Source organism: Empidonax traillii, unplaced genomic scaffold (genome assembly GCF_003031625.1).
Source record: "Empidonax traillii isolate 1590-97213 ecotype Southwest subspecies unplaced genomic scaffold, ASM303162v1 scaffold102:size1114253, whole genome shotgun sequence".
In the NCBI taxonomy this organism is placed as follows: domain Eukaryota; kingdom Metazoa; phylum Chordata; class Aves; order Passeriformes; family Tyrannidae; genus Empidonax; species Empidonax traillii.
This window is the reverse complement of record NW_020955295.1, coordinates 855,844-880,588: the sequence shown is the minus strand read 5'-3', so window position 1 is coordinate 880,588 and position 24,745 is coordinate 855,844. Positions and strand designations below refer to the sequence as shown.

General features: G+C 40.2%; 1 protein-coding gene across 6 annotated transcripts in view; it reads right to left on the bottom strand.

The window, feature by feature from the left end:
* AFF2 (AF4/FMR2 family member 2) overlaps positions 1-24,745 on the bottom strand; it is a 329,690-nt gene that overhangs the window by 87,257 nt on the left and 217,688 nt on the right. For all 6 annotated transcript variants that reach the window (XM_027882169.1, XM_027882168.1, XM_027882172.1 and 3 more), the window contains one exon: positions 5,596-5,647. In XM_027882169.1, coding sequence (XP_027737970.1) covers positions 5,596-5,647 — 52 coding nt within the window. The remainder of the gene's footprint in view (positions 1-5,595; positions 5,648-24,745) is intronic.

Here is a 24,745-nt window from a genome sequence, read left to right as displayed (position 1 = left end):
TCCTGGAATATCTCCAGGGGAGATCAACTTTCACTTCTTCTCCCCTTATTCTGGCTGACAGAAGCTAATTACTGGATTTATCATGCCCTTTTCAGCACCTACTTTACACTTGTTCTGGTCACCTACGAGTTCCTCCTTCAGCCTTCTGCAATCCCCCCTGTCTCAAACCCAGCACTAGCACTATCCTCTGCCGGTGTAAAAAACTCCCAGGAATTCAGATTTTGAAGTTCACAGATGGTTGCTTGGGCTTTTACAGAAGAGTGACACTGCAGATGGTCAGTGTAAGAAAGCCAGACACATTCTTTACCAAAATGCTTCACAAGACATTCATGATAACAATCACACTCTCCCCTTTGGAGGAGAAAAGGGAGATAAATGTGTCCTGTGTGGTCAGATTAGTGAGTGTTGACCACTGAGACGGCCTGCAGGTATCAAAGACTTCAGATTTTTTTTACAAGACGGCATGGCCAAGTCTGGTTTTAATCTCAACAGCAATTGCTCCAGCTCCTGTGATAGTCTGGGCAGTTGCTGCCTCAGAGCCCAGGTAGGAGCAGGGCTGCAGCCTGCAGGGGCAAACTCCTTGTTGATCTGGAGTACTGTGCACTCCACAGCAACCATTCTTCCTCAGGGTTGTATTAATCCCCTTCCTCACTGATGGATGACCTCCAAAATAACAACACGTGTGGAAAAAAATTACACGTGATTCTGCGAATCTGAACGACTTAAAAGCTTTTGATAACACCATGTATTCCAGTGCTTTCTGCAGAAAGCTCAGCCCAGATCTCAGAGTGGTTACTGAAAGCTTCTGCTGATAATAAACAAATTACACAGACCTATTTCATTACCATGTGAATTATAACCTTAGATACATCAGTCATCAAATCTCCTACCACCAAAGGTTTGCCTAACAGAAGCTGGAGTATTAACTTACAGTTGATGATACATTGCTGTTTCAACTAATGTTGTGGAGAATAAAATAATTTGAATACCAATTAAAGTGGACTGAGGTAGCAAGGAGGGACATACCTGCATGAAAGGATTTTTCATGGTTAAAGACTGACAAGGTTGGAGAACGACTGTATCATCCTAACAGCTTCTGTTTTCATTAATGGCTTAATGGAAACATTTCCCTACAATTATAAAATGTGACTGCGGATCTCAAACACTGGAATGTGTGTTCTTTATCACAACACATGCTGCTGTGGCTACAACTGATGCTGCACCTCTCTGGGGTTTCAATAGAACCCAGTGACAGATAAACTGTTTACATTAAAAGACTCTATCAAAGTTATTTTGCACCTAGTTTCATCCTAATCCATCTGATTTTTCTATAGCTTTGACAAGATGACCTCTCTCACTGTGTGTGCAGTATTGATGTCATTACTGAAGAGCTGTTCTTCAGCCTTTCTGCTGATAACAAAGTAAATGGAAATGTAGAGAAACCTTGGGGAGGTAAACAGCTTGTTCAGGATGCAGCTAAAAAATGGGGAAAAAACACAACAGGAAAGGATATCTATTGTTAGATGGAAAGTGGTCACTGTTGCACTTCAAAAGTGTTTACGTGATATGATGAAGGCATATTATGCCTTAGAACTTCATAACTTCATAAACTTTAAAAAAAATTAACCTGAATAAAGGCTTTGAAAGCTCAGCAGGCATTTTAAGAATTCAAAGCCCAGCCTATGGCTCATCACCTTTTTAGACTCAAAAGTCACACATTTTGAATGGAACTACCTAATACTAACCTAGCAAAAAAGAATTATCTTTGTGTAAAATACAAATGAAAGAGCAGGGCCATGAATTACATGCATGCCTTCTGTTTGTAGGGTTATCAGAGAAGTGGCAATAAAGTGGTAATTACTAAGGGAAGGAAGAAAAAAAATCAAATAGAAAAGAAAAAACATCTGATTGATTTGTTTTGCCAAAGCCACTCTACACATAAAATACTGAAAATAGAGCAGGTCTGTAACTAGTATCAAAGTTTTTTTGGTTCAAAAACACACAGAATGCTAGCAATGTGCTTTAAATTAAGTACACATTTAAAAGGTTAACAGGACTTATTCCTCAGGCAGAAGAACAAAGAGGAGCTGGTTAAAGAAAATTGGGTACACCTCAGCTACTTAAAATACTGTATCCAGGCACAACTCATTTGGATGCCTTTGAGCTCAAAGCTAATTTGAATTATACAGAGGTGCTTCAGAGAACAAAAATACTAACCTGTGTTTTATCTAAGCTCTTTTAGCTGAACTGAGCTACTAATTAAGAACCTTCACTACTCTTCCTAATTTCTGATGTATTTTTTTTCACAGAGTAATAAAGCCATCTAAAAGCTCTGTCCTTCCTCAGAGAAGAGTGTTAACATTAGCATCTCTGAAATGCCTTGTCATCTAATGGTTTTACTAATAGCATGCCTGTCATCTGCCTTGACTGTGTCTTTTGTAGCCAATCTGAGCACACTGTGCAATAGGACTCCTGGATGCAACACTGATATATGTTCCAACATTCCTCTCAGTGACAATACCACAAGAGTTTGCAATCCAGGCAATGCTTAAATGTAACAGAATCTTTCAAATAATACATTAAACAGATGTGTACCTGGTATAAATATGTGACACAAAAATCTATTGGGTTGGTCAGCGTGCATATTAAAAATCATTCAAGTGGGTCAAATTGTGGATAACTTAAAACTTTAAAGACAGCAATTTTAATAAAACTGTCAATACAATTTTCTTTGTAAAAACATTTGACACTGATTATGCTGCTTATATTGAAAGAGAAACACAAGGTCTGTATCTTTAGATCTTTTATTGAACTGTGAGCACAGCATCAATAACTGCTCCTCAGCTGTAAATGAAAATTGATTCCAGATCTTACCCATCGTTTTCTGTGTGTCTTTAATCCCAAATCATCCACAATGAGACGTAAGAACCAGCATTTTGTCTATGGGACAAAGCACGTGTCATATGCCCAGCTCCAAAGTGTCTGCACTGAAGACACTGTGGGTTGTGTTTACATGTGTTAGACGCAGGTGGCAAATGAGTCTCTCCTTGAGAGGCCCAAAAACTGGTAACGGGAGTTTGGGGTGGAGTGACTGTAACTTGCCTCATGCTCTATTTGCCATGATCGATATGGTCCAAAGCTTTACAGACCTGAAGACTGAAGGGACCTGCAGTGAACACCTCACTGGACCTCCTGCATGTCACAGCCCAAAGAAATTCACCTGACAACTTCTGCATCAGGCCCACAACTGCCAGAAGGCTAACAGGAAAACAAAACCACAAGGTTTCTATGCAATTTGCAGCAGTTTGTCACTAGCAGGTTGGTTTTCCAGTCAGCTCTCACTTGCTGAAGCCTCTTAAGCCCTCTGGGATGCAATTAAAGTGTACAGCCTCCTTTCTTGGGAATATGTTCCTAGGCCATCAACATGTGTGCCTTAGCCAAAAGAGACCTAACACTTATATTAGGGAGAGTTCTCCAAAGCACGTTCATAACTTTTAGGAGCAACTGCCAGTTATTCAAAATGAGGTTTGAAAGGTGAATGCCAAAGTTGGGTGCCACGATCAGTGACAGCCTTGCTGATAATATCTATAGAATAAATACCCTCCACTGACTTCAACCTGGTAGTTCCTATCCTATCCAGAAATCAAGCTCAGCTTCTTAGTTACATGACTGACCAGAGCTACTGTGTGTGTTGGGTTCCTCCTCAGCAGTGGGGGGAAAAGGAAGGAGCTGTTCAACACCTGAAAGAGTGTGAGGCCCATGGACCCCTAAATAACTGCAAGACAGTTCATAAATAAGGGTGCTCGTTCAAACGAGTGAGGGAGGAAGACAGAAGAGCTTTGTTTCTTGCAGCCAAGCTCCTAACAATCCTCCACCATGACAAATGGACTACTGGTAGTCTCAGAAGACAGGTTGATAGATCAAACTCTCTCCCCATACTGTAGACCTTCACTAAAAGTTGAGATCAAAGTGCATCTATGGATCAGTGTCACTACTGCCCTGCCATGTAAAAGATAAAGGGTCCCTAGCAATTCTCAAAGGGCAAATCCTAGGGTTCCCTACTGACCACTGTTCTCAAAGCATTTCAATTTCCTTGGAACAAGAGTAGAAATCAGGGAAACAAACTTGATTTTTACCTACTGTGTTTTTATTAATAAAAATGAGTAAATGCTAGCTCATGTTTCACATTGAGTGCAAGCTTATAGCAGAAAAAAAATCATACAGACTGTAAAGACAATAATTCCATTTCCTTATAGAAATGCTGTGTAAACTGTTAGAATGCCTCTGAGCTGAGAGTTTTAATCTTTTCTCTCCCTGCCAGAATGGCAATGGAGCTGGGGAAGGGCCTGGAGCACAGGTCTGATGAGGAGCAGCTGAGGAAAACAACAGTAACTGCTACCTGATAATTTATTTCTATTTCTGTATTTTTGGCATCTCAGTATCACAATGCCATTTTACAGGACTATTTGGGCAAATTTCCAGTAGATCAGAAAACCTGATGGTGTCATAAGCCAGCAGGTTTGCACAACAGCACATTGCACAAGTACAGGATTTTGACCCTTTGGCTTCAGAGGAAAGTCTAACTCAGTGCTAAAAAATACTTGTATGAATAAGGGGTCAGTTTTCACCAGAAGGTAAATCTTTCCTGGCATGACCCTAAGGGATGGATTAGGTAGGTTGAAGGAGAACGTTTAGGTGATTTAAAAATAAATAAGAAAGAAAGACTCACTTATTGTTAACATTTCCCAGACTGAACAGATGATCCTATGCTGAATTATAGCATTACTTTCCTCTCTACTGCAGACGTTTAAACACTTGAGCCTATTGCATATATAAAGTAAAACAAAGTATGATTTTGACCCAAAGTTTCATTTTTCTTCTGATATGAATTTTGAGAATATGAATTTTACCAGCATTCTTTCCCAGTATTATCCATAAATATTTATAAAGTGGGAAGCATAGAGAATGACACGAGCCAGTTTTCTGAAAATGATTCTTCATGAACATCCCAAGTAGGCTGAAAGACTTTCAGTATTGATTTACAGCTACATGCTGAGGATTTTTCCCTCTCACAAATGGGAATCACTGGACTACTGGATGTGGACTCCCAACCCTTTACTCACTGACTGGAACAAAAACCTATGGACCCAATCTTCCTGTGTGCAACTGTATAAATGAACTGCAAAGTGCAAACCAACTCTGTAGTTGTCTTGGTGGTCTGATGGGGTCGTTTTACACCCACTTCCAGAAAGCTGTTCCCTGGTTAACTTGGTACCATGGAGGACAGAAATTCAGAACACGTTGGCTGACACGGGTGATGCCGTGTGTGGTCCCTAATTCCAAGGTTAGCAAGGCATGTTTTGGTTTCATTTAATCCACTTCACAAAGTTTACAAACAAAACTGACCAAATGCATTCCTTTGTGAGAATAAGTTTCCTCCCATGGGAAGGACGCAAACAAGATTTAGGATTATGGATTCTGCAGCACCCCAAAATGCTTTTGATGCAAATATAGTAAAGCAACACACAATCAGATCCAACCAATGAAACATCTCTAAGATTATATGGTCTATGCTTCTATATCAGATGTATTTACCTGTTCATTGTCATCTTCATCACTGCTGAGTTTCAGATCATCCTCAAGCATTCTGAAAAAAGGAGAGACAATACAGAATTACATTTAATGAATTAACTTGACATACAATAGGCTAAATCTACACCTCAGTAAAGTCAGAGGAAAAGCTCTTTTTCAATTCAACAACAGCAAAATCAGACCTGTGGTAAGTAAACTGATGAATACTCCATGTATGCATGTATTAGTCCTTGTGTGTGTGATGCTGGGGAAGAGCAAATGACTTTCAGACTAATCCATCATCAAGTTTGGCAGCCAGCTCCTCTTTCATGTCCTCTTCTATTTGCACATTGTCTCACGGTGATTAGTCCATATGTACCTACGTGTATTTCTAAATCCAGAGGGAAATTCAGCTCTGGGGCTGCTAAAAACTGAGAGAAAGGCACTCATGTTTCATTCTTGATTTATGGCACCACTGATTTTCTTTGAGAGTGGCACCAATCCCCACCTTACCAAACTGAGAACGCAGAATGGAGAACAGCAGGAAGTCAGAGGTGCTTGGCTGAGGTTTGATGGGACCTCACAAAGGTCCCAAAGGCATAGTATCCAAAGGCAAACATTTTTCCAAGGTAGGAATCTGACGGTTCACATCCCCATTTTTACTTATTGATTTCTTAATACAGAGAAGTCTCCCAGGACTGCTCCCTGCCCTTGATAAAAGGGGAAGGATGCTTCTAAAAGATTTGGCTGCCCCTATGTCTCCTTCTTCTTTGGCAAAACAAAGAGTTGAATAATGTACATTACCACATTAACACCCTTATTACTTGTTGGTGTTTTTTTTTTTAAATCCAAGACTTTGGTATGGAAAAATATACAGGGTAAGAAACCATACTACTTGCTGTTACAGAGACAGAAAAAGTCTTTTCTTCTGAGGCCTGTCAACCTGAAGAGACATGAGCAGCAGTCACCAAATAAACTCCTGTAGAGCTTCCCATATATCTGTGCTTCTATCTGGTGGTCCTCCTCAGAGCTGATACTCCTTGGGCACACGTCTACCTCACACCCATCTTTTCACCTTGACAAATTGTCTTATCACGGAGTGACGTGTGAATGAATCAGCACATCTCACCCAGCTGTGACAGCCACTGAAATTGCAGAGCTCCCTTTCTGCCATCCTGAGCTGCTTTACCCACGGCAGGAGGCTTGCAAATTGCAATTATTGTTTCCTTTCTGCCTTGATGGAGACTGAAGTCTATGATTTTTTATTGTTAGCCTTTAAATAACTGTAGCAATCAATGGATGCTCTGTTAAGAAGTTTTTTTTTTTGTTTGAAGACTACCAGTAAATCATGGGAGCCTCCTGACTTGAGGAATTTTAAAGAGGGGGCAATAATCCCGATGCGGAAATATCAGAGTAGTTGAGGCCCTGATGGTGATCTTAAAAAGAGAAAGTGAAGGAGATCTCTAAACCAGTTTGTAAGTCATCTGTCTTCCAGTGACCTCTGTTGTCGGGCAGCCCAGTGGTTACAAAGTATCTGGACACATAACTACTAGTCATTAACATGCTGATAAATGGCAGGTGCCTCCCTGTAATACGTGAGCCCATAAAAGTACGACGGTAGCACGGATAAAAAATTCTTCTAAAAGTCAGGATTTGTGGTGCGTTGACCTTGGCTGGACGCCAGGTGCCCACCAAAGCTACTCCATCTCTCACCTCCTTGTCTGGACAGGGGAGAGAAAACATAACAAAAGGCTCTTGGGTCAAGATGCAGACAGGGAGAGATCACTCAGCAATTACCATCTCAGGAAAACCAGACTCGCTTTGGGGAAATTAATTAGAAAGACTGGCAATGAAATCAGTGTAGGACAATGAGAAATAAAACCAAATCATGAAACACCTTCCCCCTGTGCTTCCCTTCATCCTGGGCTCAACTTCACTGCTAATTCTCTCTGCCTTCTCCTCCCCTTCGGTGCAGGGGGATGGGGAAGGGAGTTATGGTCAGCTCATCACACTTTGCTGCTTCTTCCTCTGCATGGGGAGGACTTTTCCCACTCATCCCCTCTCCTTCCAGCATGGGGTCCCTCCCATGAGGGACATCCCTCCATGAATTTCTCCAGTGAGACTTCCTTCATGAGATGCTCCACCGAGTGTCCCCCTTGGGGTCACAAGTCCTGCCAGGAACCTGCTCCAGCACGGGCTTCCCACGGAGTCACAGCCTCCTTTGGACACCCCCCTGCCCCAGCGTGGGGTCCTCCACGGGCTGCAGGTGGATCTGCTCCACCACAGACCCCCATGGGCTGCAGGGGCACAGCAGCTCCTTCCCCTCCTTCTGTACTGACCTGGGTGCTTGCAGAGCTTTTTATTTCACATATTGACACTTCTCTTTTCCAGCTGCTGTTGCACAGCGTTTCTTTCCCCTTTTCAAATCTGTTATCTCAGAGGTGTCACCAGCATCTGTGATGGGCTTGGCCTTTGCCAGCTGTGGGTGTCTTGGAGCTGGCACTGTCTCTGTCAGACACAGGGGAAGCTTCTGGCAGCTTCTCACAGAAGCCCTCCCTGAAGCCCCCCTGCTACCAAAACCTTGCCATGCAAGCCCAATACACTATTTTTCAGGAATTATTAATCTTTAGAGGCCTGGACTTTGGTGATGAAGAGAAAATTTTAATGCTGTTTATCTAGCAGACACGTCCATTTGTTTCCCCAGAGCCAATACTTTCTGTGCCATTCTCAATGTATCACTGTACCTTGATCTATCCACAGTCCCTGATTGTTATCTGCAAGTCTCATTACACCAGAAGGACAATACCCCCAGAAAACCGAGACCATTTTCATACAGGACTATATCATTCTGACTCTTAACTCTAATTCAATACTACACTCCTACTTTTAAACCTACATCTCACTTTAATGTGTAAATTATCCACTGCTTTAAAGCAGCACTGCTAGATAATGCCCTCTATTGTTATTTTTTAATGCAGATCTAAGAGGGCATAATGCAAAGGATCTCTTCGTGAATGAAACCCAAAGGGTGGTGTGTGTTTTTTTTCTTTCAGCTGTTGGGTGGTGGGGTTTTTTTTTGTGTTTGTTTTTTTTTTTTTGTGTTACATATTAAATTCCTTTTTGACATACCCTTGTAGAAATAAACCAAAAAAAGGACGGAAGAAATTCCATGTTGGATAAATGGAAAGAACAAAGAAGAAAACATAAAAAAGATAAATTGATACACTTTCTAAACTAACCCTACAGCCATCCAAAATGGCTGATTAATAACTGTCCTCATACAGTCTATACTGCAGACACTTACTAACAAGTACAGTAAGCACAAGACATGTTTATTGAATATTGAAAAATATAAAATTGATATAAAACATGATTAGTAGGAAGGACAACTGTTAGAGTTGGTTTCAGATAAACTGAATTTGCAGGATTTATGAGTTCCCTTCAAGAGACTAATGGATGTTTAGATGACTAGAGAGAGGAAAAAAATTGGATTTTGGTATTTCTTTAGCAGTTCCAAGCTTATCACTTGGAGTATATAATTCTTCTTAGCCTGTTCTGCTAAATGAAGAATATGTCATCCCATTCAGTTCCAAAACTCAAAGGTTAAACAACTAAACCACCCAGATTCTAAAATGCATCACACTCTCCTGGCAGATGGAATAATTAAAGAGAAACTGAGTATTGTATCAACAGTAAATATATAGTAGCCAGAGAAGTTAGGGAATAAATTAAAAATGGACAGTACATGCAAATGAAAGCACAATGCTGAAGATTTCAAATAGCTTGCTCCCAGAGAATACTGGTTAGAAGAGGTAATATTTTACAGAACACAGAGGCCTAGATGGTCTTCCAAAATTTTAAAATGTGCTTAATATTCTGAAGACATGGGTCGCAGTAGCTTGTCGTGTTTAATGTTTCCATTAACTCTCATTTATAAGCAAGTAGCATCGGATTGCATTCAAAGCCCAATAAGGGTTTCTTAAGATTGCCAGCAACCTTAATCCAAGGTGACTATTTCACTATCATATCTAGACAGGTAGCCCATTTCAGCCTCAAAGCCCTGAGACAGAAGAGCTCTGTATCTGCAGCTCTCCGAGACACCATCTGGATGGTCTGAAAGGGAAATTAGGCCCTCTTGAGTGAGAGGTCCCTGTAAATACCCATATGATCTATTCTGCTCTATATAATTGTTCACCTCAGAAACACCCAGGCTGGAGATTACACAGAATATTTGTTATTAAGATCAGGACAGCTATTAATAAAGGCTAATTTGGTGGCTATGTTAAAATTACAATGAATACTCTCAGTGAGGGCAAATCAAAGAGAAAACTGCCAGTATCAGAAAGCTATCTCCAGAGCTGTTATGAATTAATTTTATTTTCTATTCTTCTCTGACCCAGCTGACATTATTATTGAATATACATGTACTTGTTTGTCTTTTCATCCATAGCTAATGCAAAACACCACTTTAGGGAAAGAATGGGATTAAGTAGGATTTTTAATTTCATTATTAGAGCAATGCCATTTACTATAACAGTCAAAGTTGCGTCAGCACATTTGTAATCTACAATTTTCAGAGGTTTATAATTTGGAATGCGAAATTATTGCAAAGCAGAAACGTTGTGACAAAGCAACACATTTATCTGCGGTGTAAGCAGGGGCAATCTCATTGACTGACTACAATACCCACTTCCTCCAGGGATGAATTGGCTCCCAAAGCAGATTGTTTCTACATTACAAATTTAGCTAGACAAATGGCTGAATGAAGGTTTTTCAGGATGAGTTCTGTAAAAGTGTTGCTAGAAATAGTAAGAACAAAACATTGTTTTTAGGAGCCTTCCATTTGTATCAGGCCTCAGAAGATTATGAGATGGGCAAAAATCAGAATGAGCTATTTTCATAACTTTTGGCATAATAAGCTTTATAAAGAATCAAAGTTCTCTTTGACTCTTTACACATTTTTCAAAAATACAGTTAAAAAAATATGCCATGATAATAAACCAGCTTAAACATCATCAGTATCTGCCCATTATTTGTATCTGTTCTCTTAACAGATCATGTAAAACCATTACACAAGTCCCAAGATGGTTTCTGTGTCTCAGTGGGAGAGACTCCTTTTTTATACAGTTTTCCTGTCCATGTTCAGCTTGAATGAATCACGGAGTCCCTCAGCCACTCCAAACAGCTGTTACAGCATGAGCTACTCAGGTAAAGTCTAATTTTAGGCACATTTTTTCATGAATAGTGAGCAAGTAGCCAAAGCTGCAGAGTGAGATGGCCTCGGACCTGATGAAACTTTCGGGGTTACTGGAATAGGTTTTCCCACTCATCAGTGCTGGCAGCAGCAAAGGCAGCAGAACTTCAACTCAGCTCTGGCGTTTGGGCTGAAATTCCCTGGGGTCTCACCAAGTCCAGCTGCATGAACACTGAAACAGGACTTGTAGCCCATCCCAAGTGTTAAGATCAGCAGGTGTTTTGTGCACACCAGACCTGCTGGCTTGGGATCCTGTCAACAAGCAAGTGACGATTTGATTAGGAGACAAGAGATAATCCCCTCCCTGAAAAAGCACTGCCACAATATCACTCAACTTCAGTTATAGAAGTTTTATAGAAGATGCTGACCTTAAAGGAATATTTTTCACAGCTCAACATCCTTCTTTCAGTTTAATGTTTAACTTAAATACTTTTTATAAATTAATAGGGTCTGGACTGTCTTCCTGCTCTGTTTGTGGAGGGCTGGGCTGGGAGTCCCCTGTGTTTGTAACAACATGTTTGGTGACACGGTTTCCTCAAGGAGGACATGCTTAAAAGGTGCTCTTCAAGGAAAGAATTCCCTCCTGCTTCAACCTTCCACTGATAGATAAGGGCAATTTTAAATTGAGGTGTGTGTGCTTTAGATTGGAGCAGCATGTGCTACAACTAGTTATTCTGTTCGATATTAAAGACAGAGCTTAAACTGTTACAGCAAATTTCACTCGTGAAACTTCATAAGGCTTAAATCCAGAACAGGAGGGAATCAAATAAATGCCTTTGAGGTGAAAAAAGTAGTATATTGTCACCCTGAGCTAAGAAGCCCTTGCTACTCCCTTTTTTTTCAGCAGTACTGATGTGGAGGGAATACCATCCATGCAAACAGTGACTAGCACTGAGATGTAACCTTTTCTACCCCTGAACTTTCATGGAAATAAGGCCATCAGTTCAACACAGTCTCTGCCGGTTCACCCTGTGGACTTCACAGAGAACTTGTTTTTCATTTTCCTAGTGCATTTCTCTGTGGTATATAAGGCTTCTCTGAGAGTGGTAACTCAAAAGGTATCATGCAAATGACAAACTGTATAATGGAATTCAGATGTATTTCAAGAATTTGTTGCACACACTGGAGCACAATTTTATCATTTATCAAGGGGGAAGAGGGGGTCTATGTGTGTGAAAACATCTAACAATAGATTTCCCCAGAGAAGTTATAATACAGTGAGCAAAAAAACTGGGGAAATGAAAATAAATGGTAGATTAATTCCAAAGGAAAAAAGAAGATCTTTTGTTTTAAAACATCCCATCAATAAATCTTGAAACCCGATATTCCTTCTCTTGCTGAAATGTGCAAGTCATCTTCAGATTATTTCCTCTCAGATATTGTAAGAGTTACGGTAAAAGAAAATCTCAGAAGATTAAATGGAATTTACAAGCACCATTTACCTTAATAGTCAGGGCCTTTTGTCAAGCAATTTTATATATACTTAAATATAATTTATTAATTTTTCCTTCTCCTCATCCACCATTTTCTTTCATTACATTTTTGTCAATGATGAGGTCTGTCTTGCAAATGATTATCTACAGGAGTAACTTCTGCTCACTTGAGCAATTTCAGCGGCCTGAGTGGAGCTGATTTGCTTACGGTATAGATCAACTCCTCAGTTTTTAAGATGAGACTGGATGTAGCACTTAGTGCCATGGTCTGGTAACCACGGTGGTGTTGGATCAAGGGTTGGACTTGCTGATCTGGGAGGTCTTTTCCAACCCAGCTGGTTCTATGATTCTATGGACTGAAATCACCTCTCCTTAGAAAGAACTGAAGTCAGGTTTTGTGTCTTCACTGCAAAACAGCCCGTGAGCATTAGAAATACCTGTTCTCCTCCCTCCCACAGGAAAAGTAAGGCACACATCACCCTCCTAACACGGTCAGCCTCCCTCTGGCCCAGCTGATGGAGGAAGATGTCTTGCTAAGACGCACTCCATTTTGTGTTGCCACACGCAGCCTGCCTTAGTGTTCCTGGCACCATATCAGTAATTAGTGTAATTACAGCTGGTGAGAGAGAAGTAACCCCTGTGGTTATCTATTAGGTACCTCACAATTAGAGAGTGCACTTCATTTCTCATCTCTCCGCATCATCTCTTAATTTCAAAAGGATTAAGCAAAATTAATTCTTTCAGAAGAAGAATTTCTTTATCCAGCCATCCATTAATGTCTATGTATAAAAAGCTCTTCAAGGCAACTAAGATATTAAGTTGCTACTAAGTGCATTACAACTACTTGCCTGTTGACAGGCATTTTGTGTTCCATTAAAGCTGAGACAAGGACTTTGGGAGGAGGGAGAAACCTACTGCCAAGTTTTATCTGTATATTATAAGCAAAGATGGAAATCCGTATGTTTAGCAAGAATAATACTCTAGCATATCCAATAACTTCATATCCCTATTGAGCTCCAATCCTGCTCCCAAACAACACTTCCAACAGAATGGGAGCAGAACTGGATGAAAATACTTTAACAACGTGATAAGAATATTTTTTAAAAATCACAAAAAGTAGCATACCTATGTTTCAAGCTGGTGAGTTGATATTTTTGTCTTAATAACACTAATATCACCAGGTTTGCCTTCTGCCTTATAAAAGTGCAATCTCTAATACATTTTGTCTCCCTCACTGTACAACGGCTCTTCAGCACAACACACGATTCTGGCAAGGTCCGAGTACAATGTATCATTGAAGCAAAAAGGGGAGGAAAAACAGAGAGAAAAGACACAAGAATGAAGAAAAGTATGGGTCTGGGAAAACAGGGAGGGATTATTAGTTTCTAAAAACGCCAGTGTAAAATTTGTATTCTTTGAGTTTTTGAAGAATAAAAATGAGGAGCCCACCTTTACAATGTGCCAAAGTCTGCCATAGTGCACAAAGCTTTTACTATTTTCCCTTTGATGAACTGCAGTGGCTGATATAATTTTGGGTTCTGCTATTTATCAAGAGCAATATATAGTCCAAGAGCCATTTCTGTGATACATACTCATTTCCAATACATTCCACATGAAAAACACCTGCTTACTCCAACCACATTTGATTAAAACTGTCTCCTAGCCAGAGTACCAGTATTTTCTCTGGTAAACAAGCCTTCAGTTGGCATATTTACACATAAAGGCTATGAGAACTTAGCACACAGTTAAACAATGATTGATAATTCTACAACAACTTGCAAAGGTGACTTTAAAAAATCATACCAGAAAATATATTAAAGAAAGTTGTTCAACAGGGGACAAATAACACAGGACTGGCTCATCTATCCAGTGTTCTACAGTGCATATGGAAGGACATTAATTTTATTCATTGATTACATTCTTTTATTCTATTCCCTTTTTAATCTGGTAACAAAGTGAGTCCTTCAAGGAGCTGTTTGATGAGCTGTCAGTACCAACATGACATTTGCAAATCTTTCTCTGTGCACTCTTTTCCCCTTACATAGACTAATCTCATATCTGAAAAGCAGAGCTCTTTTGTTTCTGCAGATGGGAAATGAGTTTTGTCTGGTAAATCTGAAGCTTCAATAACCTGGTCTAGAGTGGAAGCAGCTTTTTCTGTTCACGTAAACCTTTATACTGATGCGTGTTTGCATCTCCTTCTGCCATATGAACTATTTGTTTCTAATTTTGAACTGCTGTCTGCAAGGTTGGGTGCCATGGGGAGAGACTGCACTTCAGTGTTAGTGGTAAGAATGACAGCGTGTCCTCAAGGCACTTCACAGAGAGCACAGACTGAGGTGAACTCTGCTCCTCTCTGGCAGGGGCACGAGCACTTCACATGGCACTGGGGTGATGAGGAAGAGAAACATCCAGCACCTGCTACGAGATATGGAGGCATCGGCAGCTCACCAGTGACACCAGTCTGTTCCAGTCTGTTGACTGAAACAGCATCCACAACCCTTCCACACACGGGAGGACCTCTGCCTCCTGCTCCTCACTGCCCTGGCACAGTCCTCTGGCAGGACCTCTGGAGAACTGAGGTAGTTTTCCAGTCTTACTCCTCAAGATGAATCTACTTTATCCACCCTTCACAAATAAGGGTGGGTCTGCAAAGCTGAAAGAGTCTCAGAGGAAGCTCTGAGTGAGCAAATCAGAGCAGCTGCCTGGAGTTTGGACGCTGAGAACAGGGTGCCAAGTAAATAAAAGGTTCAACAGAGGCCAGTTTATCCCCAGTTCGCAAATAATTTCCCTACTTTAAACTCTTCTAGCCATAACAAGGCCCAGCAACCTCTTGACTACAATTAACATGAGAACTATTTCCCTCCCTATTCTCAATTCCTTAACAAAGCCTTTGAACAATGTTCATGGCCAATATATGTTTATGCCCTGAAATCAAACACAGGTTCTGCTCGGTTACTGTGTCTGCAGAGGAGACACATCAGCTCCTGTGGGTTCACAGCACTCTAATATGACGTGGGAGCTTTTCACTCAGTTTTCATAGCTTAAGGACATATAGAGGGGAAAACTATTTTATCTAGTAAAAACTATTTCTGCCTAGTATTAGGCTTATCAGAGTTTTCCAGCTTAAACTTGGATGCCATTGGGGTCATGTCTTGGTTAAGGAGACTGGGACAAAAAGAACAGAGGAAGACAGAGAAAGAAATGATTCTATTAAAATTCTGTAAGAAGTACTAATAAAAAAAGTGGAAAAGAGAAGGCAGAGGTGGAAGAAAAGGAGGTAAAAAATGCCAAAGGCAAGCTAAACCCAAATATCTCACGATGGTTTTGTAGCATATGCACTTGTGCCAGCCTTGGGTTGGAGGAAGGACAGAAGGGATAGGAAAGCAACAGAGACAGGGTCTCTTCTTCTGGATACAAATCAGATTTTTCTTCAGTAGAAACATCATTTTTTAACTGACCATTAGAAGAAATTTACTCTTATTACAGTATTTGCTAATGTGAGAAAATTTGAAAACTCCTAAAATGAGCTTCATAATAAAACTCCTTCAAAAGCTCAAGCACTGCTGGGATCTGCTCATCCCTTCAAAGAAAGCATAAAGAGTATTTAGCAAGAAGCAAGCTGAAGGTAAAGCCTGCCAGTTTCTCTCACAACACTGGCCTCTAAAAAAGGTGTAACCAATGCCCTCCTATTTTAGATATTTCAGTGTGAGAGGACCCTGATTAATCAGAAGAGTGGAGGAACAGCAACAAAGACTCCCTGACAGTGACCTCTGGTTTAAAGTTGTTTTAATCCCTGGGGTCAATTAGTCCTCAAGAATGAACCCTTGGGGATGAGTGTCCTGTAACCCAATAAAGGGGTCTGGCTTCTTAATTACAGCGCAAATGAACAACAACTTCATAAAACCGTAAAGTAATTAATTATTTACTTGTTCCCATGGAAGACTCAAGATGTTTAATAAAGACTAGTAGAGGGAGGTCTTCCAGCTGCGGATACTGCAGAGACAACGAGTCATGACACGGTTTTTCAGTGATTTAGGCATGTGGAGAAAAGCGAAATTTGCCACATGTCAGACTTTTAAAAAATGCTTTAAACTTAGCACTTGAATCACAGATTTTCAGGGGTGTGCATTTCCAAAGCAGAATTCCAAGAGGGGATGCAAGTCCTTTGTACTGGTCTGTTGGGGGTGCAGGGTGGATAAAGAGCAGGGGCCAGCCATTCTCAGAGAAGCTGAGCAGGTACCAGGGGTCATGTGTGCATGGGAGAGCTGACCAGGGCTTTCACTGCCACAGAGGCACCACACCACTATGAAAAACACTGCTGGACCACAACTGGTACACAGGGTAGTGCAGGGATGATCAATCAGCAAAAGTCCCCATAGAAAGCAAAGATGAGGTGATCTTGGAGAAGGTGAGCTTCATTTTCAGAGCACTAATTTGTGATTAGTTTTTAAAGCCACTTCTCCTGTAGCTGCAAAATCCTCCATCAAGAATCCACAGCTATCCCACAGATCTGATACAGAGTTTGCAAATAGAAATGAATCTTCAGTAAGACTGTTCACTTCTATCCTTAAATGAACATTCTGTTGATCAATCTAAAAATGTATAAACAGATTAATCCACGCAGTACTAAAGCTAATGTAAATAGAGGAGATAAAACCAAGCACGACTAAAAGTAATATAAATAGATGGAATAAATGAAAAAAAAAAATACTTAAATGATTTCTGAATCTGGATGATTTATAAGGCACTGCCTATGCATGAGAGAAATCAAGTACCAAGCACAGTTCTGAAAACACTGACTCATGCAAGTAATCCTTGCTCCTGTAAGCACTATTTTTCAGGCTCAGATCCAAACACAATGCCTGACACTGTTTGCTCTGATAATCACTCTAAGATAAACAGATATGAATAACTGCAAATACTTCCAAGCATTTCCTTTCACTTATAATGTAAAAAGAAAAATTGGAGGATAAAATGAAAATGTATGTTTCCACTTCCAGATTTCATACATCATTAATTCTGTAAAAATATATCGGTCTTCATGCTGATAGTTCTCTTTGCTTGGCAAGCTTGCAGAATGCAATATCCTAGATAACCTGATTGAAAATTTGATCCTATTGTTTAACAAAATGAGGATTGTTTCATAAGGGGCTCCACCATGTCTGTGCACATTTTCCCCTAAGTAACAGTGTAAGACTTGTATTTCCCCAGACAGTTGAACATTTACGTTGATGTACTTGGCTGCAGATCCAATCTTGCCCTGGCTATAATACAGGAGAATTTTCCTCAGCATTTTGAGTTATGGCACTGAAATAATTTAACAGTGCCTTCTGTGCATGTTACACAAGTGTTCTGATATAGTTAGCTCTTACTGAGAGTTTGTTTACCCTATAAATTGTGCCACATGGTTAAACCATTCTTTGTCCTGAAATCTGCAGGGGTTATTTTTTTTCAGTATCCCTGCAAATGGTGTACCTCTGAAAAAGCCAGTGTTATCCCACAGTCATGCACACCCTGTGTACATACACTCTCCAATCTTTATATTTCCTAGGAATCCCAGGTTACTTTAGAGCTATCTGCTAATTCGTGCTTGCAGAGCCCTCTACAATGAAGCTGTGAGGAACCAAGAGAGGAATATTCAGTTGTTGGTTTAAATGGCTACAGGAGGGAATACCCACAGACATTGTTTATACTTAACTACAGAATCACAGAACCGGCTGGGGTAGGAAAGGACCTCTGGAGATCTACTCCAACCACCCTGCTAAAGCAGGTTCACCCAAAACAGGTTGCACAGGATCACATCCAGAGGGGGAGACTCCACATCCTCTCTGGGCAGCCTGTTTCAGTGCTGACACCCTCACAGGACAGTTTTTCCTCCTATTCAGATGGAACTTTCTGTGTTTCAAGTTTGTGCCTGTTACTTTGTTCTGTCACTGGGCACCATTGAAGAGAGTCTGGTCCCACCCTCTTGACACCCATCCTTAACATATTTGTGTGCATTGATGAGGTCCCTCTCAGTGTTCTTTTCTCCAGGCTGAACATGCCCAGGTCCCTCAGCTTTCCTCATATGAGAAATGCTCCAGTCCCTCATCATCTTCATAGCCCTTCACTGGGCTCAATCCAGGCTCTCCATGTCTGTCCTGAACTGAGGAGCCCATCACTGGACTCAGCACTCCTGGTGGGACCTCACCAGGGCTGAATGGACACCAAATACCGAGAGCAAATATTAGTACACAAAACTGATAAATGAATACTCAGTGGTTTTTTTTCCAAAGGAAAAACTTAGCTATAATGCAGACTAAACTTAATGTAATGGATAAAGTAATGACGTCATGACTTCCCAAAGAGAAATAACAGAATAATAATATATCAACATTGTCAGACTGGATCGAGTCTGTGGTGCATCTAGTTTTGCATCATGTGTTAGTAATTATTTTTCCTAATACAACTGGAATGAGATGCTGGTTCATTATGTTCATGAAGCACATATGTCTCCCAATTTTTTATTCCAAAGATTTATCAGAATCTCTTTGAACCCTGGCTCCACTGTTGGTAACAACCTGAGTCCCAGCTGTGTGCTTGGTAAGAACCTGTTCATTTTTCCTGGCTTTTTTATCCTGGCATTTAAACTGGAAAAAAAGGAACAGGAATTTCATAGGATCTAAGTGGGTCTAGGTGCTTGCCTCCCATCAAATTTCACAAGGGTTTCAAAACTTGATTTCCTATCAGGATAGATACAAGGACATAATGCACCTTTTTCCTACACTACTCCTTTTTGTACTTTCTCATCTTACTCCACACACCTGCTGCAGTCAGTCTAAGTCTGACAATTATCTTCTGAGGAACAAGTGTGTACATTTACCTTCTGTCTGACATGCAGGCTGCAAAGCCCTCCCCACCTTTGATGTTAGTTCAGTTGGGAAAGGATGAGTCCCACGAAGAGGAAATTGCACGATACACCTTGCACTTGGTGCAGGAGCTGTTAATCTACAGGCTAATCCAGTTGATACATATGGTTAGGCAGTTGGGTAACTATCAGGGCACAACACTACCTTTCATCTCCTAAGGTAATGCAAAAGTTATATCTCAAATCCAATTTAAATTGGTGCTCCCTTGAGCTCAAAGATAATTTCTCTCTAATCCTCTTCTGGTTGTCTATAGGGTAACCTTCAAAATCTCAGAAATGACACTGTAAAAATAATGATCAAGTCATAATTTTTTAGCACAAAACCAAGCTATTTTTCCTGGTGGCACTATGTTCCAGCTGTTATCAGATTCAAGAATTCTTCAATTGCCTTGAACTCCGCATTTATTTTACTTTTCCAGATTTTTGCCAATGAAAATACCTCAGCACTGCTTGAAGAGAAAATAATCTTGTCAGGTTTATTGTGCCATATCTGAGATGATGAAGGTCATGCTAACTACAAGTCTGTTCCAATTGCTACAGGGTTGGGTGAGGTGGACTTTTTATTTTATTTTTGGTTTTCCCCTTGCTCCTACCACAAAGTAATAGGGATTTTCCCCTTTCATTCATCTTGCCTTTTGTTGTTTTTAATCGACCACCCATCAGTGCCGGATTGCCTTGTAACTGTCTGCTGAGCTTTCATTTGACAGAGATAGCTGCTATTGTTAGCAGGAGCCTTCACTTCAGCCCATTTAACTTTCCTCAGTTTGACAGCTTCACAATAGCCACCTTCCATCTAAAGAAAACTGTGATTTAGTAGAAAGGGAATGTGGGACAACAGCCTGATCTGTCACTCAGTCTCCAGTGAGTTCTCTTGGCATAAAGTTCCCCTACAAAGCCGGAGGATGAAATACTACACGAAAATAAGACGGTCATGAGACAAGTTCAGTTATATATTCTGGTAAAATCTAAACAGCAATCACACTTAAAAATACAGCTCTTTCCTGTCAGTAATACTCCATGCTGGGCAGCAAAATAAATATTTTGATTGATTCTAAATTTCCATTTTTCACTTACATTCCAGAGTAATACTTGGTTCTTTTTTTTCTCCTCTTTTATTTACCTGGTAATTGTGCTCAGATTGATCTACAACAACTCCTAGTGGAAACAATAAGTCACAAGTAAATTAAAGCTTTCATTGGACCAGTCACTGGTCCTACTCTATGTAAGTCTACATGAAAAAGATGTTAATGAATTAAGGGCCTGGATGTCCTCCTTTACTGACAATTAAAAATGCCAAATTACAGCTGCCTAAGTACAGTCTCTGAATACTTCACAGCTCAGCTCCACATTCAGCTGTCCTTTCATATGCACTTTGGAAATACATTTGTAGCTGATTGTGACTATTGTGAACTTATTCCTAATTCCCTTTTGCAGTTAAACTTAGACGTGGTTTTATCATTTGGCACAAATGACAAGCTGTAGCCATTCTGATTTCCAGTTACCATTTTTTTTTTCCTAGTCATAGTTAAATAACCGTTTTATTTTCTTGTCCAAAATCCTGGATGCCAATTTGATGAACACTTTCTTGCTAAAAAATGTGTCTAGAAAATGAAATTTGATTACCATAAAGCGTAATTTATTTCAGTCCATCTATATGCCTCTCTTAAACTCTCATTAACTTCACCAGAAAAGGCACGAGGAAACAGCTGACACAGCTGCACACTGCAAAAGGAACCCCCTAAACTGACTGCCACGTTCACCCGAGTTTGAGAACCATTTCCTAATATTTAAAATAAATAAGCTGCTCTGGGAGCAGTAACTAATCACCGAGCAACACATGAATTTTTCTGTTGTGTAGCAGCCATTCAAAGCTTCAGTTAAGAACCTGCCAGAACTACACAGAAAGGCATGTACAGAAATGGAGACAGAAAATTGGATGGCAGATAAACTCCAGTAAAAAGACAGATAACAGTTACTAGAGAAGCATCTATTGCACAGAGTTCACTTGTGAGAGAGTACCCACGAGGCTACAACTAGGAAGAACACCAGACTGCTCCACTGTTTCTAATTAGGGAGGACATCCTTCATTTTATAGCTCCTGTGGTCTAATTTGTAGAGAGCCATATCCCCTAAAGCTTTCTGTAAACCAAATTAAAACTCATTCCATCAAGGAGTTTTAGCAATATACGGTCTCTGATCACAATACATACTCATGGTCATGGAGCTGCTTCAGGCAGTCAGCTGGGGGGCGCATTCTTTTTGGGTTTAGGGCTATTCTTTTTCCTTTTTATTAGGAAGCAGCAAATTTCTTCTAGGAAAATTTTAAAGACCAGTGAATCTGGTTCTGTTTAAACAGTTAGTCATAAGAAGGAACAGTACATACAGTCCCTTTCTACTGATTTTCCTCGTATTCTCTGACTTTTAATTAAAACATTTTTCTCCTTACTTTTTTTACACAAGACACCTCAAAGCCTCAGCCAGCTCAACAAACGTTGCTAGCAATTTTTTCTCTAAATTAAAAAAAAAAAAAAAGAAAGTTAGCTTAGGGCTTTTTTAGGAGACTCAAGACTTCATGAATGCTTTTGAAGTCTACAGTCCCTTCTCAATCCAAAAAACATTCATATCATGTGCAGCATTAACACAAACATCCTACTGGTCTTTCCTCTCTGGAAAAGGAGAGGAAATTCTGTCTGTATGCCCATTCAGTCCTTGGCCTCTATGCTGCCACTGTCAACAAGAGTGCCAATTAGGATCACAGATTCTGGACTTGGACACGTGTCCATTGGACTCCAATGGAGAATTTCATGTCACACAGGTCACTGAATAGCTCTGAGAGTGTAATGACTTTTGTTCCCTACAAATCTGCCTTAAACTTCAACCAGTAACCTGAAGATGAAGGGGTCCATCATCCTATTGCTAGAGCAGCCTGTGCCAGACAGAGCCCCCAGTTCTACAAAGAATTTGGTGTCACTTGGTGGCTGAACTTCTTACAAATGCACATGTGCACACAAAGTTCCCTGAAAACATGTCCCTCTTCCATTCCTGTGGCCTCTAATATAAATGTACAAGTTTATATGCATCTGGCATGGTTGTTTGTATCAATCAACACAGCAAACACTAACTTAGATGCTTATTTCCTCCCACACGCAAAGGGACTGAGCTGAATTTCTTCAAGTAAGATTTCAGGAAAGTATTTATCACAGCTGGTGTAATCACAGAATTACCTGGGAAAAACCACAAAGGCTGAGGGATCTAATGAATAAGTGGAAAACTACAGCATAATATCGAACAAAACATCCACAGTTCAAATATTCCACTCAGTAAAGGTCACACGCTCCCTGCCTCGAGGAACAGCAGAGCACACTTTGAATGCAGGCAGGTGAAAACTTTGCCTATATTATGTGAGGAGATTTTGATAAACATTCCAACCTATTTTGACAATGGGTGGCCATCATGGCCAAGTGCTTCACAGTGGTTCGCAGTAGCAGTTTGATATTAAAAACTGACCAGTAAGACATTTGATAGGCTGGCCCAAAATGCTGAGAGCAGTTAACCTTGAGAAGCTGATGAAAAGGGGATGCCTGTGTGGCAGCACCATTGCCTGGGGGAGCCTGGAGAGCCCCAAATCCTCAGGAGGGTGTTGCTGTGCCTGCTGCACTCAATCCTTTCTCTCCACTCTGTATTCTTGTCTCTTCCATTAAGCCTTTATCCACTCATTTCAAACAAAACAAATATACTCACTGTTGTTTAAAGGCTTATCTACATTTCCTGTGAGTTATTTTCATCATCAGCACTCTATTAAAGTTATTTCAAAGTAAACTAGCATGAGAGGGAGCAGAGACTGTGTAGCACTATATCATGTGTCTTCCCAAACCAGTTAAATCACAGCAAGAAGTTTAAAAAAAAAAGAAGAGAATCTATTTAAAACTAGATTAAGCTCAAGCTGCTAAAGCATAATAAATTGCTCTATTTTAACTGACTGAACTGTGCACACTTAGAATACAAGGGCATATTTCATTTGGGTTTATGCAATTGTTCAGTCTACTTTTCTACCATTTCACCCATCACCAGATGAGAGAACTTGTCAGGCAAAATTGTAGTTAATGATGTTTAATGGTGGCTAAGCCCGATAGACTTGTTTATTTCTTTTCTTCTTTTTTGTTGCTTCACTTTCACTGAAATAATGAAAATATTACATGAAAAACTTCTATATTATTTGCAGGAAAAGCTTCCATTACCAATGCTAGGTAACATAAAGCTTTATCTGATTTATACAGCAATCTATATAAATCCGCTTTTATGTTTTATTTGATTCCAGCCATTAGGCTGTGCTAGGAAGTAATCCTAAAATATATATCATCGTGGCAATTCACTGTACTATACCAAATTAATCTACATAAATCTATACCTGTGTGCAGGGAACCAGCATGGTAACATCACCAGTATGGAGGAGGAACGGATGCCAGTAATTCTACTTGTAGGCTTTCTAGGAAATTCAAGATTTCTGTAACTACTGAGCAGAATACAAATGTCCCTCGTTGAAAAATTCCTCTGTCTAAATGAACTCTACCATCATTAGCACAGCCCTTGCATTCTAAATTTCAGAATATGAAGCTGCATATTAGGAGAGGTATTTCCCCTTTTTATGACTGATCTGAACTCAGAGAGCTGGAGCACGAATGGGCTGTTTGGAACAGCATATCCTCCTAAAAACCTGTATTCCTTACTGATTTAAGTTCCTTACATAGCTGAAGCCAGTGTGCTTTGCACAGCTGAATGAGGCCAGCTGGCAAAGTAGGAGCCTTTCAGCATTCTGACTGCTTTTCTTTTGTTTGAATATTACCTCAGTGGCCGCACACTAAACGATGTGAACTTGATGGGCTTGACTATGACCTCAGCTAAACTGAACAATATGAAGCTGGCACATCTGTAATCTCAGGCTTGCTATTTTTCAATTTATTTTTCACCTGATTTGTATTAAGATGTGGTTCAAATTTTAAAATAAAAATAAAAAGGGCCCTTCTGCATTCCAAATCAATCAGCAAATGCTGGCATGCCAGAAGGCAGGCTTCATCTGCCTCTTCACACCACATTTGGTGGATCCCTGACTTATGAGAGCTTGATTTCTAAATGTTTATGCAGAAAGAAATGCTTTACACATCCGCTCCTTCTCAGATAGCCTACAGGGATTTCTGGTAATACTTTTTTTTTTTTTTTTTTTTGCCTGCCTTCCAGGTTTTCTCCCTGTGGATACATAAAGACAGAGTGACAGCAGGAGTAGGCTCAACTCGCAGTAAGCAGCATCCCTACTTATTATTGCTATTGACTACATGAGATAAGCTGGACATCTGTCTTTACTTTTAGCAAGTTCCACAAGGATAAACATGAACATGAATGTGGGCTGCCCATGGACAGTTTACTGGTGCTCTTTTATACTCCCACCCCGTCGCTGTGCTCCTGTCACTTTTGTCTGAGCTGTATTTCAGCCTTGGGTCACAAGAGTTCAAAACATAGTCAATTAATCAAATGGCTTCTATGAACATAACACTGCAGTTCAATAACTGCTTCCTATTCAAC